The sequence below is a fragment of the Malaclemys terrapin genome, chromosome 2 (genome assembly GCF_027887155.1).
Source record: "Malaclemys terrapin pileata isolate rMalTer1 chromosome 2, rMalTer1.hap1, whole genome shotgun sequence".
Classification (NCBI taxonomy): Eukaryota; Metazoa; Chordata; order Testudines; family Emydidae; genus Malaclemys; species Malaclemys terrapin.
The window spans coordinates 115,531,579-115,544,531 of record NC_071506.1 but is presented as its reverse complement, the minus strand read 5'-3'; the positions used below and the strand labels follow the sequence as shown (position 1 = coordinate 115,544,531).

General features: G+C 44.6%; 1 protein-coding gene across 1 annotated transcript in view; it reads right to left on the bottom strand.

Moving 5' to 3' along the window:
- Nucleotides 1-1,659: 1,659 nt before the first annotated feature.
- LOC128831273 (collagen alpha-1(IX) chain-like) overlaps nt 1,660-12,953 on the bottom strand; it is a 31,304-nt gene continuing 20,010 nt past the window's right edge. Inside the window, exons 16-27 of the mRNA XM_054017590.1 lie at nt 11,974-12,027; nt 11,838-11,891; nt 11,276-11,329; nt 11,015-11,086; nt 10,889-10,924; nt 9,657-9,701; nt 9,522-9,554; nt 7,344-7,490; nt 6,558-6,734; nt 3,622-3,712; nt 3,444-3,521; nt 1,660-2,141 (exon numbers count right to left, since the gene is read on the bottom strand). Coding sequence (XP_053873565.1) covers nt 1,945-2,141; nt 3,444-3,521; nt 3,622-3,712; nt 6,558-6,734; nt 7,344-7,490; nt 9,522-9,554; nt 9,657-9,701; nt 10,889-10,924; nt 11,015-11,086; nt 11,276-11,329; nt 11,838-11,891; nt 11,974-12,027 — 1,038 coding nt within the window. The 3' untranslated portion in view covers nt 1,660-1,944. The remainder of the gene's footprint in view (nt 2,142-3,443; nt 3,522-3,621; nt 3,713-6,557; nt 6,735-7,343; nt 7,491-9,521; nt 9,555-9,656; nt 9,702-10,888; nt 10,925-11,014; nt 11,087-11,275; nt 11,330-11,837; nt 11,892-11,973; nt 12,028-12,953) is intronic.

Here is a 12,953-nt window from a genome sequence, read left to right as displayed (position 1 = left end):
GAGTAAACATCTAGAATTTCAGCCTGTCATTTTAGTCAAGCTGCCGGGAGGCTACAAGATCCAGGGAAGTACTAATGAATTGCAAATAACCGACAGTTGTGCAGAAAATGTAAAACGTCAAACATGAAATCCTGTCCCACAGGTAACACCCTCCTCTCCCCGTCAGTCCTGAGAAGTATCGCTATTGATGTGAGTTCCTAGAGCATCGGACGTGTGCTAGGCATCTTACAGACAAGCCCAAGACAGTTTACAGTACATAGCATGGGACAGAACACAGGCTGGGAACCCCACAAGCAGCTTCTGAACCATTAACAGCAGTAGGTGATAAAGAAAAATATAGAAAGCTTTGAATGAGGTGCCACAGCCTTTCCCAGTGAAAAGCCAAACCCACAAAACGGTGAAGAGTGGTGGGTCAGCTGTTGCATACATATAGGGCCTGATCCAAAGATCATTGAAATCAAGTGGGAAACTTTCCATAGACTTTAATGGACTTTGGATCTGGCCCTTAAGGTTCAATTCTGCACCACTGAAACCAATGGGAGTTTTGCCATTGCCCTCAGTGAAAGCAGAATTGTATCTTTAGTTATGAGCAGGGCCAATTCCATAGAGCAGGGATTCTCAACCTTTTGCTTTCTGAAGTCCTGCCAACATGCTATAAAACTTCCCTGGTCCACCTGTGCCACAACACCTGTTTTTCTGCATATCCAGTAAATTAAAAGCCAGGGCTAGCATTAGAGGGTCACAAGGCAGGTGATTGCCCAGGGACCCACAACGATAGTTTGCTCAGGCTTCGGCTTTCAGCCCCAGCAGCGGGGCTCAGGCTTTCTGCCTTGGGCCTCAGCAAGTCTAACACGAGCCCTGCTCTCTGGTTTATTTTGGTGGACCCCTTGAAACCTGCTCAAGGTCCCCCAGGCAGCCCCAGATCCCTGGTTGAGAACCACTGCCATAGACAGCAGGCTTCTGCTAATAAGGGAATTGGGAATAACTGATGAAACCTTTCTTTACTGAACTAGTCTTCTAGAGGTACAAACAGTGGCACTGATCCTGCCAGCCGTAATCAGGCAAGACACCTATTGAAGGCAATGGATTGAGAAAGGATTACAGCTTTTGGCTCATAGAGCACAATGTTGTTTCCACAACAACAGCCAAGTTCAAACACGGATTTTTGTCTGTCTTCTTCTGTTTGATAATATGGATATGCCAAGGTCTGATCAGTCAGCCAGCTTTGTGAATTACAAAATGAGGTGCAGGAATACTATAAAATAGCAAGTGTACAGTCCAGCATAAAATAGGCTGAATGAACAGACTGTGGCTGTCTACATAGAGATTTAAAAAAAAAAAAAAACGCATCCTGCCATACAGACTTTTTCAATCTGATAGATAAATTCAGCTCATCTGTTTAGGGTAGATCCAGAGAAATGATTTACTTGGTTGAAGTTGCTCTGAGTTTAGACTATTATAACTGAGAACAGAATTTGTCTCTTCTTGTTTATCTGCATTCACTTGGCTTATAAGAGACCCAGAATACATTTTAAATAAAAGTCAAGCAGCCTTGAGTCTCAATGGATAATCAAACACTCAAGAACTTTAACTAGAACTATTAAAATGGGGTAGTACTTGAAGATCTGAGGGCAAAATTTATTCTTAGCTGGACTTACTGCAATGTTTACTTATCTGCTGTTTAGTGTTTATGCACCAATGATTTGAGGGTGAAATGGTACTTCCACAATACACCAGTTGCACAGGTTTACATAAATATAGCTAGGCATGTAATAAAGAAATCACAACATTTGGGGTTTAATGCCTAATATCAGGGTCCCATTAGCCAAGTAGAACATTACTAGGTCACCAATGAAGAATCAGGTGGTGGCGTTACTCCAACAGGAAATGGGTGCCATCCGGATATTTTTCCACATCTATCCTGGCATCGTTATTATTTTATAATTAAACAGATGGTCCCTTCACTAATCCCTGTTCTGACAGTAGGTGAGGCGCATAGATCCTGCAGTCTGTTGCTTCACATAGTCCAGGGACACCCAAAGGGCCAGGAAATCCTGGCTGACCTGGAGGACCGCTGTATCCAGGGGGACCTGCTGTGCCTGGCTGGCCATCTTTGGCAACAGCAGGATGTCCAGGGAATCCTAGAAGAAGAACGAAACAAGGAAATTATATAAAGAAAAGGGGAGACTCGATTGAGCTGAGTCCTCTTGCCCCAAAATGGGGCCTGATTTTGTTTGTATTCATACTGGTGTAAATCAGTCATAGCTCCATTATTGCTGTTGGAATTACACTGATGCAAAACTGATCTAAGAGAGGTCAGAATCAGGCTCATGGTTTGAAGAAATTCAAGATCATCAGCAAATTGTGAGGGTGAAAAAGATCAATAGGGAGCTATCTAGTGAATCAGTCTAGGGGCACATACCATCTCTGTTAAATTCCCCTGTGTGTGTTCTTCCCTTCCCATTGTACAGAATGAATCCACATGAAATAAATCCCCTTCACGGGACCTTGCTAAACCTGTACAAAGGACCTCAGTCTTTCTCAGTGTAATCTAGACACTTGATAAGGGAAAGTGCATTTTAATACACTCAAAATTGTGCCAGGGTCATCCTGACACTAGATGCTAATTAGAGCTGATTGGAACATTTTAAATTAAATATGTTTTGGTTGACATATGCTGTTTTACTGAAGCGGGAATGTTTTATAGAGCCATATCAATTTTGATGAGAAGGTTTCTGAGGTCCATGGTTCTTTGGTCACTTCTGACCAGAGAGAGAGAGAGAGAGACCCAAATTGAAAACCTATGTTTTCAATCCAAAAATGAATGTTTTCACAATTCTGTTTCACAAAAACATTCAAAAAGTTTTGGGTTTGTTCCAGTGAAGAATGAAAACAAATTCTGAAACCTGGGAAGTTGTTGTGAAATGAAAATGTCATCCTCCAGCCAGATCTAGCATTAGCTATTCCAGTATTATTAGCACACCATTTCAGGGGTAAGAAATCTGATTTCTTCCAGCAAGGTAAGGAGAAAATAGTGGGGGGTCCTCTCTGCGACCCTTTCTTTGAATTCCCAACCAGTCACTCTCTCTCAACATTTCTTTTACAAACATCCTGCTGACACACACCACTGTCAGTGTGCACATCAGGTGCCATTAAAATCTTTACAGGTTTGCACAGTGATCAAATTAGCAGCATGGCCTCCCCCATACTTAAAATAGAGATTATGTAGGAAAACTGTGAAGCTCATGAACAAAGTTAAGTATTTTCACAGAGAGCTGTAAATATTTCAGTGGGAATCATTGTACAAAAAATAACTTTATTAAATAAGTTGGACGTATATGTTTCATAGCTGAGTCTATAGACAATTTTATGGTGAATAACTGAAAAATATAGAGCAAGGAAGTTAAAACCTCAGATAAAACATCCCTTGAAATTCTCTTTACCTCTAAAGCCTTGAGGTCCATCTGGGCCAGGGAGTCCCATGCCCGAATCTCCTCTCTCACCTTTCTGGCCTCTGTCTCCTACATGGCACAAAGCACATAAAGAAACCAGCGTGTGCACTGGATTCGGTTGCAGAGGAACATTGCTTATGAATTAATCTAGGCGTACGTGTGTCCCTACCTGGTTCCCCAGCTGCTCCTTTAGCTCCAGGAAATCCAATAGGTCCTCTTGGACCAGGCTCACCTTTAAATCCATCAAGACCTGTTTTTCCCTATTAAAATGATATATGTGGTTTTAATTTTTAAAGGCACAAACCAGGGTGTTTGCCATCATCAGAAAAAAAATGGCAATTTTGAGATATCTGTTTTCATTTTCTATCTCTAAGAAAATGAAAACAAGCAGACCAAGGAATCTCAGGACTTCAGAATTTCACCTGAAAGCAGAAGCACTGAGATGTAATGAGAAACTCTGCTCTCATTGTATGTCCAGTCTGGACCTAACCAGAGCTACCAAATAATTGATTCTACATTTTTCCTACCCCACTCTCCTATGATCATTCTTAATGGACGTCTCCAGGCCTCACCATAGAAATTCAGGATCAAATTGTCCAGGTCCAGCCCTGAGCTGAATATGCTTATGCTCTGTATCAGCTCTGCTCCAGTCAGCTAGAAAAGCACTGCTGGGAACTGAAGGCAGAGTGCAAACTTATTCCAGCGGTTGCCATTTCTTATTGAAGGCTCTTCAGGGTGCCATGCTGTGATGTTGTGTATAAGAAAGGTGACCATTTATATCACTGTTACTACTGTTACACACTTTCCATTCAACTTATACAAAGTGCATCATGTAAGGTATCAATGGAAAAGTTACAATCTGTTGAGTAGGATTATCTTGGTTAAATCCATGTATCATCTCTGTATATGACGTTATGAACACTGGCAATGTATTTGGATCTCAAATGTGTTTGTTCCTGGGTGAAACCTCTCAAATAGATTTACATCAAGTCTAGACAGTTATGTGTTGGCCCATCAAGGACATTCAGCTCTCGCAATGGGCCATAGAGAAAACTCATCCTGCCCAGTAGGTTCTCCTGCCTCAGACATCAAGGAACCTGTGACCACCCCTGTGATGCAGAAAGCCAGGTAAGGACATGTGATATGCTCATGTGATCCTGGACTCCATCTTGGGCCAGTAACTTTCCACAAACAGGGACTGTGGGCTTTGTTTGGGACTGTAACTTCCCCATGCACATGGCAGAGGATATAAAAGACCCCTGAAACATCCCCATTTTGTCTTCATTTCAGAGGTGAAAGTAAGCCAGTCCGGTCCGGTCCTGCATACCGGCAAGAGCCAGTACACCATGCCGGACTGCACCGGCTTCCGCGGTGGTGATTTAAAGGGCCCAGGGCTCCAGCCGCTGCGGGGAGCCCCCGGCCTTTTAAAGCACTGCCAGAGCTCTGGCACCCGGGCTCCCGCGGTGATTTAAACAGCCTGATGCTCCTGCCACTGCGGGGAGCCCTGGGCCCTTTAAATCCCTGCCGGAGCTCTGGCAGCCAAGCTCCCACGGTGATTTAAAGGGCCCCGAGCTCCATGGTGGCTGGAGCCCCGGGCCCTTTAATTCGCCCCTGAGCCCCAGGCCACAGCCGGAGCCCCAGGGCCTTTAAATCTTGAAAGGCCCCGCCTCTTCCGGTTGAGGCCACGCCCCTGCTCAGGACTCCAGCGTACTGGTAAGTCCTTTAAGCTACTTTCACCCCTGCTTCATTGCTCTGGACTGGATTTCTAACAAGGGAGCTTTAAACAAGGATTGATGACCTCCAATCTGTTTGGGTGATTCCACAGAGATTTTTGCAAAAAAGCAGTTTATTCTATCACAAACCAGATATAAGGTCTTTGCAATCACTTGTATGTATGTGATTCCTTAACCATTTATAACTTTCTCTTTTTTTCCCTTTTATTAATAAATCTTTAGTTATCTTACTGAGGCTTGGCTGACAGCATGATATTTGGGTAAGATCTGAGATTCATATTGACCTGGTGGCGCAATGTGTCTTGTCCTTTGGGATTAGAAAGAACCTCACATATGGTGAAATGGGTTTTCAGTTGTCTGGGTGGGAGCCAAGGGCTGGAATGCCCAGAGGGGATTGTGTTTGGCTTCTGGTTAACCAGCAGGGTACTGCAGAAGCACTTTTATTACTGTCTTCTTGCAGTCTGCCTTGACGGTGGCATTCTCAGCTAAAGGGCTTTTTGCTCTGATCCTCACTTGTTTTGAAAAATATTAATGAGTACATTTTGTGGAGAGCTTAGGGAGCACAGGGTATCGCTGTGGAACAATGGGTGAGGAGTGAGTGCCAGACTGATTTCTTGGCTGGCAGTTTCTGCTGGTACCAATGCTTATCAGGCATCCACGTTAGATGTCATACAAATAATGACTGACATGGTCAAATACCTGGTGTGTGTGATCTGAAGGGAAGAGCACACACTGTTTTATTTCACAGTCAATCATGACACCGGGGTACAAACAAAGAAAGAAGGACCTGACACAGAGTGTACATACACACTCTGGTTGAAATCCTGGCCCCACTGAAATGAATGGCCATACTTCCACTGATGCCGGCAAACATATTGTGATACAGGAGAGCCAGGGAGCAGTGGGAGAGTCGGAGAGGGGAAATATATAAACCCTGGGCTAATTAAGGCAGGGTTTCCTGTAGACTAGGGAGGGTTGCTACAGGTTAATTGGAGCACCTGGGGTCAATTAAGGCCCTGCCAGGAACCTAATAAAACTCACTGTTTCAGGCAGTCAGGGAGGAGGAAGAAGGAGAGTGGACTGGAGCTTGGAGGTGCGTTGTGCGATTTGAAAGCTCAGACAACCGAAGTAAGGGAGACCCTGCCCGGCAGGGCGACTCCCTCCCACAGTGTTTAAGGACTGAGGGTAACCCAACCAAGGGGGAAGAGAATAAGAAACCTGCAGGGGTTGAGAGGGGCTGGGACTCAGAGCGAGGAGCAAACCCAGACTCCCCCCCCCCCCCCCAAGAAAAGCGCGGGACCCACCATACGAACATTGGCCATCTTGTCACAATATTCACATGCACACTATCAGTATCATAGCAAGTTCTCACCTTTTTCCCTGGTGGTCCTGCCATTCCACGAGGCCCTGGGGGGCCAATTAGTGTCATGTTAGCAGTAGGACAGGCGCTGGCACATTTGTATCTGATAGCAGGTGCATATTGGGCTATCTGAGCTATAACCACATTACGACACAGTTCATACACCTGCTCCTCAGGCAGCCCTGGACCCTAGGATGAAAGTACGAATTTACAAACGCAACAGAAATAGAATTGGTATTTTGTCTGTGTATCTCCCAAGGGTATTCATTAGGCTGTATACATTCATCGAATAGTTTGGATGAACAATTTACCACCTATGGGTTGTTCATGAACTGTTCAATTGGACTGTTCTCCGTGTGCAATAGGTCACCTAAGTCACATAGTATTGTACTTTCTCATCCATTAGACAATAGCAAAGACATCAATTTGTGCCAACTCTGAGGATGATTTGTGATGTGTCTCCAAGCAAAACTGAACTTTGATAGACAAACTCATGTAGCCTTCACATAGAAAAAAAAACTTTCAGTACCCACCAGTCTGAGCTGGATTTGAACTAGTGACCTAAAGATCAAAGGCTCTTTATCCCATTACCGCCCCCCAGGATTAGTTTCTGTAATGTTTATACAATACATTTTGTGCAATGACTGAGAAATAAGGGGAGTAGGTATTCAACAGCAGTCCCTAAAGGTCTAGAAGCAGCAGAAGAGAGAGAATATGCTGATATTCACAAGCAAAACAACCAGCACTCCAATAACCAAATAAGGAAAATGCAAAGAAAAAGAAGGAGCTGGAACATACTTCAGGTCCCCGAGACCCTGGAGATCCAGGGGGCCCAGTTGCTCCATCCTCTCCAGTGGGGCCAGGGAAGCCTCTTGGACCAGGTAATCCAGGGACACCTCTTTGTCCCTTTGGACCAGCAGGGCCAGGAAAGCCACGTTCTCCTTGCTATGGGAGGTGGTGAAAGGAAAAGTTTGAAGGGAGAAAAATAGCAATAAGCATGAACAAAGAGGCACCCATTTTTCCTTCAGCTACCTTCCTCCCTCTGTCTAGCTCTGTCAGTCTAAACGTACCCACCACCATCATACCTGAGCTCATGCAGCACAATTCTTACTTCTCCTTGGTGTTTGTGCAGATCCTTTTCATTCTACCTAACCCTATACCTTGCAGGGTGAGCATTATAAGAGAGAATGATTTTAGGTTCCTGTCGGGCTGTGGTAGAACATCATTTGCCCAGAAGCTCTGGGAGGCTGTGCTGGATAGCCCCAAATCTTAATGTCACCCTCCCCCAGCATGCAGGAGAGAGAGACTGCTTAAACTCTGACCATTAATAGTTAGCTTTGGACATCCTGGACCGCCAGTACCTAATCCAGGTCTTTTCTGCTGTGTGAGGTTTTAGTACTGAGCATCAGGGAAGGTAGAGTAGCATATTCCATTCAGTTCAGCCATTCAATTTCTTTATCAATTATATGCACCATGAAAAGAAGAACAGGAGTACTTGTGGCACCTTAGAGACTAACAAATTTATTAGAGCATAAGCTTTCGTGGACTACAGCCCACTTCTTCGGATGCATATAGAATGGAACATATAATGAGGAGATATATATACACACATACAGAGAGCATAAACAGGTGGGAGTTGTCTTACCAACTCTGAGAGGCCAATTAATTAAGAGAAAAAAAACAAACTTTTGAAGTGATAATCAAGCTAGCCGAGTACAGACAGTGTGATAAGAAGTGTGAGAGTACTTACAAGGGGAGATAGAGTCAACGTTTGTAATGGCTCAGCCATTCCCAGTCCTTATTCAAACCGGAGTTGATTGTGTCTAGTTTGCATATCAATTCTAGCTCTGCAGTCTCTCTTTGGAGTCTGTTTTTGAAGTTTTTCTGTTGTAATATAGCCACCCGCAGGTCTGTCACTGAATGACCAGACAGGTTAAAGTGTTCTCCCACTGGTTTTTGTAAATTTGTTAGTCTCTAAGGTGCCACAAGTACTCCTGTTCTTCTTTTTGCGGATACAGACTAACACGGCTGTTACTCTGAAACTTGTCTATATGCACCATGGTGGCTTACCATTAGAGGAGTTTTGCTACATGGCACATGCATTAATTCTTTGTGGACACATTTATTCATCCTGTATGGCCTTTCTGACTCTCAAAGGAAGGGTTTTCATAGGGAGATGGTTCATTTCAGATAAGCTTTCACTGGTCTTGGTGAGCCAAAGCTTATCAGAATACGAGAAACACCAACCCCTAGACATTCCAACAATCCCCACTTCTCTGGCCTTTATGCATCTCCCCCTCCCTGTCCAACAGACTCCACCTACTTGAATGTTCACAGAACTTGGTATCACTCAACCAGTGCCTGAGTCTATTTTCTAATTCCAGAGACAGGCAGGAAAGCCTCTCTAAATATACAGAGAACAAGTCAGTTCGGGGCGAGTTTTAAGTAGGGGGTTGAAATAGTAATCAGCTGGTTCTAATGAAGGTTCACACTCTAGATTGCTCTCCTGAAGGGGAAAATCTTCTACCCAGCACACAGCATGAGTAACTGGCTTCATTGTGGCTGCTCAGTTGTGAAGGAACAACCTGCCCAGTTTGTGAGCAGCAACCTCAATGCTCTGTGGCTGCTGCTGCTGCAATCTCAGGGCTGCAGGAACCCAGATGGTTGGTGTGCTGCTCTGAAGTCAACGGCCAGTGGCTCCACAATGTCATGGAGCCCACCTATCTTGGCTCATGCTACTCACAGCCCACTCCAAACACGTGTTGGGGAGTGGGGCAGAGCTACATGGCCTGTGTGGTGTGCAGGTCCACCAATGAGCTCTCCTAATCCTGCCCCCCACCCTTCTGTAGCAAAGGGACTCCCTGGATAAGAACTCTCCATGCCAATGGAGTGGGGGAAAGGGTTTAGACCTAGCATTGGAAGCAAGACAGATATTTCCTTTGACTCTACATAGCCACAATGGACAAACAAACATACTTGTCCTTTGTCTCCTCTGTCTCCATCATCCCCCTGTCAGAAAGTAATTGAAAATAGGTTAATAATTTAGGTTTATGGAGCTCAGCATTCACCAAGTACTTAGACATCTTTAATTTCAAAGGGCATGGGCTGTACCTGGGGTCCAGCATCCCCACGGCTTCCTTTTCTTCCCACATCACCCTGTAAAGGAGGAATACAGTTTATAGCTTTTCACAGTCTCTCATTAGCGAAAGATTTCCTGTGTTCATTGTTTGCATTTCCTGCGCCCTCTGACTAAAACACTAACCCAACTGAACCCTTATGCTAAGTCCTGTCTGTGCACTGGGGGTGGGGAGGGTGTTCGTCACTGCCTGCCCCGGAAGGAGTGCTAGGAAAGAACCGTGAGTCTCGTAGGACATATGATCTAGTGGTTAGAGGGCAAAAGGGGACTGGGAATCAGGACTCCTGTGCCCTGTTCATTGTTCTGCCACAACCATTGTTCTGCTATGTGGGCTAGGGAAAGGCACAACCTCTCTGTTTCTCATTTTCCTCACCTGTACACTGGGAATTCCTATCACACAGCAGTGTAGGGGTATTAATTATTTGTTAAAGTTCTTTGAGATCCGTGGATAAAACACATTGTTCTCCACCATCACCCCTCCAACCTTAGGAGCCTGTGTCATGACAGCCCTTCTTGCCCCCAAGAAGGGCTCAACACAGATCCCGTCGGAGTCCATCAGTACTGCTCCTTCATTGGCCGCAGAGGATAGTCAGGTGTGACACAAAATGTCCCTCCTCTCCAAAGATTGAGTTTAGTGCCGCCACAGTACTGCCTTCCATTCCTTCCTGTCTCAAGGAATACAGACCCAAGGCTGGGATGTGAACTCTGACCTGCTGTGTGGCAGCAGAAGCAGCATGATGGTTTTAAATATGCGAGTCAGGTTTGTGGAGAATATAAGAACATCTGAGTTGTTCCCCAGAGCCTCTTAGCCATAAGCTCCATGACCATCCAAATCGCAGCTGAAATCACTCATTCTTGGAGCACTCAGGAAGATGTGTGTGTGGGAGGGATAGCTCAGTGGTTTGAGCATTGGCCTGCTAAAGCCAGCGTTGCGAGTTCAATCCTTGCAGGGGCTAGTTAGGGATCTGGGGCAAAATCAGTACTTGGTCCTGCTAGTGAAGGCAGGGGGCTGGACTTGATGACCTTTCAGGGTCCCTTCCAGTTCTAGGAGATAGGATATCTCCATAAAATTTATTTTTTGTAAATCCCATTCATAAACCAGAGATGCACATCAGTCCCATTATAAAGACATTACAGTGCAGCTCAATAGGAGATGTATAATCTCTTTTCCCAAGTATGTATTTCAAAAGCAAATAACAAGCCATACCTTTGGGCCGTCATCTCCAGTCTCACCTTGAGCCCCCTGTGGGAAAGACAGGAGAGGGACTGACATGACTCACAGAGAAGACTGAAGTAACCATTTTACTTATTCACCTTTAACATGCGACTTTACCTTTTGGCCATTTATTCCTTTAGGGCCAGGGTTACCTGGTAGGCCAGGATCCCCCATTTCACCTTTGGTGCCCTGTATGGAAAAGAGAAAAATCCTGACCAGCTTTCCACAAGTTCTCTTATGCTTTGTAGTGATGCACCTCCTAGGCCTGACTGAGCCCAAAAGGAGCACATCTGCTTAGAGCAGGATTTTTTCCATATGTAATTTTAGGAATAGGACAGCTCTTGGGGATGCACAATCATACTTTAGCATATACCTTACCATGGAACCTGGCCTTCCAGGTGGGCCTCTTGGACCTCGCTCGCCTTTATCTCCCTGCAAAGACAGTTGAAAGCCTCTTTCAATTACCTTTTTCAAAGGGGAATTGATGACAGACTTTGATCTAGTTTAGTACCCTTTATCCCGCAGTTAAGACGATCCTTTTCAAAAGAGGGCTTTTAATTTACCCATGCTGCAACACATGGGAGCTTTTTTCTAGTGGTGAAGAAAATTAGTAACCCTTATTTTTCTCAACGATAATGCTTTTCTTTTTTTTAATAAAACAGAGAACAAAACCAATAGGAAAGCTAGAGCTTGGAACACTGCTAGGTTGGTCAATAACGTTAATGTCATTACATGTAACCACACTCTACTGAGCCTGCAGCGTCATTTTGCTTCAACAAGCTTTCGTCTGTGAGTTCGGACAGCGTGGGAACTTGTAGTGATGGAGGATTGAGCCTCTTTTTTTTTTTGCTGTCATCTTCACTTCATAATTTCGAGACCATTTGTAAATGATGGACTCATGGCTTTCTTGTTGTCATTTCATTATCAAGTTGTTTTTTACCTTTGGTCCCATGAGTCCAATCTTGCCTTCTAATCCTGGTATTCCTAGAGGACCCTAGGAGACAATGGAATCTCTCTTAGGATATGGCTTTATTGCCTGAAAAGGGATTCATTGAGCATTATGAACTAGATCTTACATCCCTTCCTGGAATGCCATCACTGCCTGGTATTCCTGGAGATCCTTCATTGCCCTGAAAATTATAATATTAATATAATCAAAATAGCAACACCAACTCATAACTTCCTATAAGCACTTCCTCACCTCATGAGTTCCCTCATCTCCAGTTGCAGCATTGCACAGCATCCTTTTCTCTCCCTCCACTCTCCCCCCCCCCCCCCGACACATTGGGCTCTCTCTTGGACCTTCAATGGCCTTTTACTGCCTGCATCTTCTCCCAATTCTTCCTTTGAGTGTTCTGTGGCTTGGCCCACTAGCCAAGTCACATACAATGCTTCTGAAGTAGCATGAACAAGTCCAAATAAAAGTCCAAACAAACCTTCAAACTAATAATCCTTCCACCACGCTCAGGCTTCACTGTAGTTCCCTTGTTGTTTCTACCTCAGGGCTTCCCCTGCAGCAGTCTAACTCGTTCCTTCAGCGTCCTCTGTTATTTCCTGTCTATTAAACCCTATCCCAGAGCTTCTCCCTACCAGGGAGACTTGCATCTTCTGCAGTCCCTTTCTCTAAGTGAACTGCCTCAGTCAGATTATAAATCCTCTAGCCAGGAGGGAATTAGTTAATCACCCCCAGGTGAGGAGCATGACTAATTGGGGCTCTTGTAGGTGATGGGGGTTAAGCCCTATTACTCTTCCAAACACTATTACAGAAGATCTAGTTTTCTGGTTTTGTTTGTATGTTTGAATGAATTTAATGCTCATGAAAGAGTCTTGCTTGACAGCCCTGTAGGCTTTTATCAAACCGCAGAACAGGCACAGCATGGGCATTAGACGTTCAGGTATCCATATAATGTCCCGATTTCGGTGTGACCATCTCCAAGGTCGAGAGAGTAACTGAGTTTCCATGCCTATTCCAAGGAGAGTGGACTTGTTACATTCCCTGTGTTCTTCCAGCTCATCCAGAAAAGGAAAGGTTTGCTAACATTTCAACAAACAATAA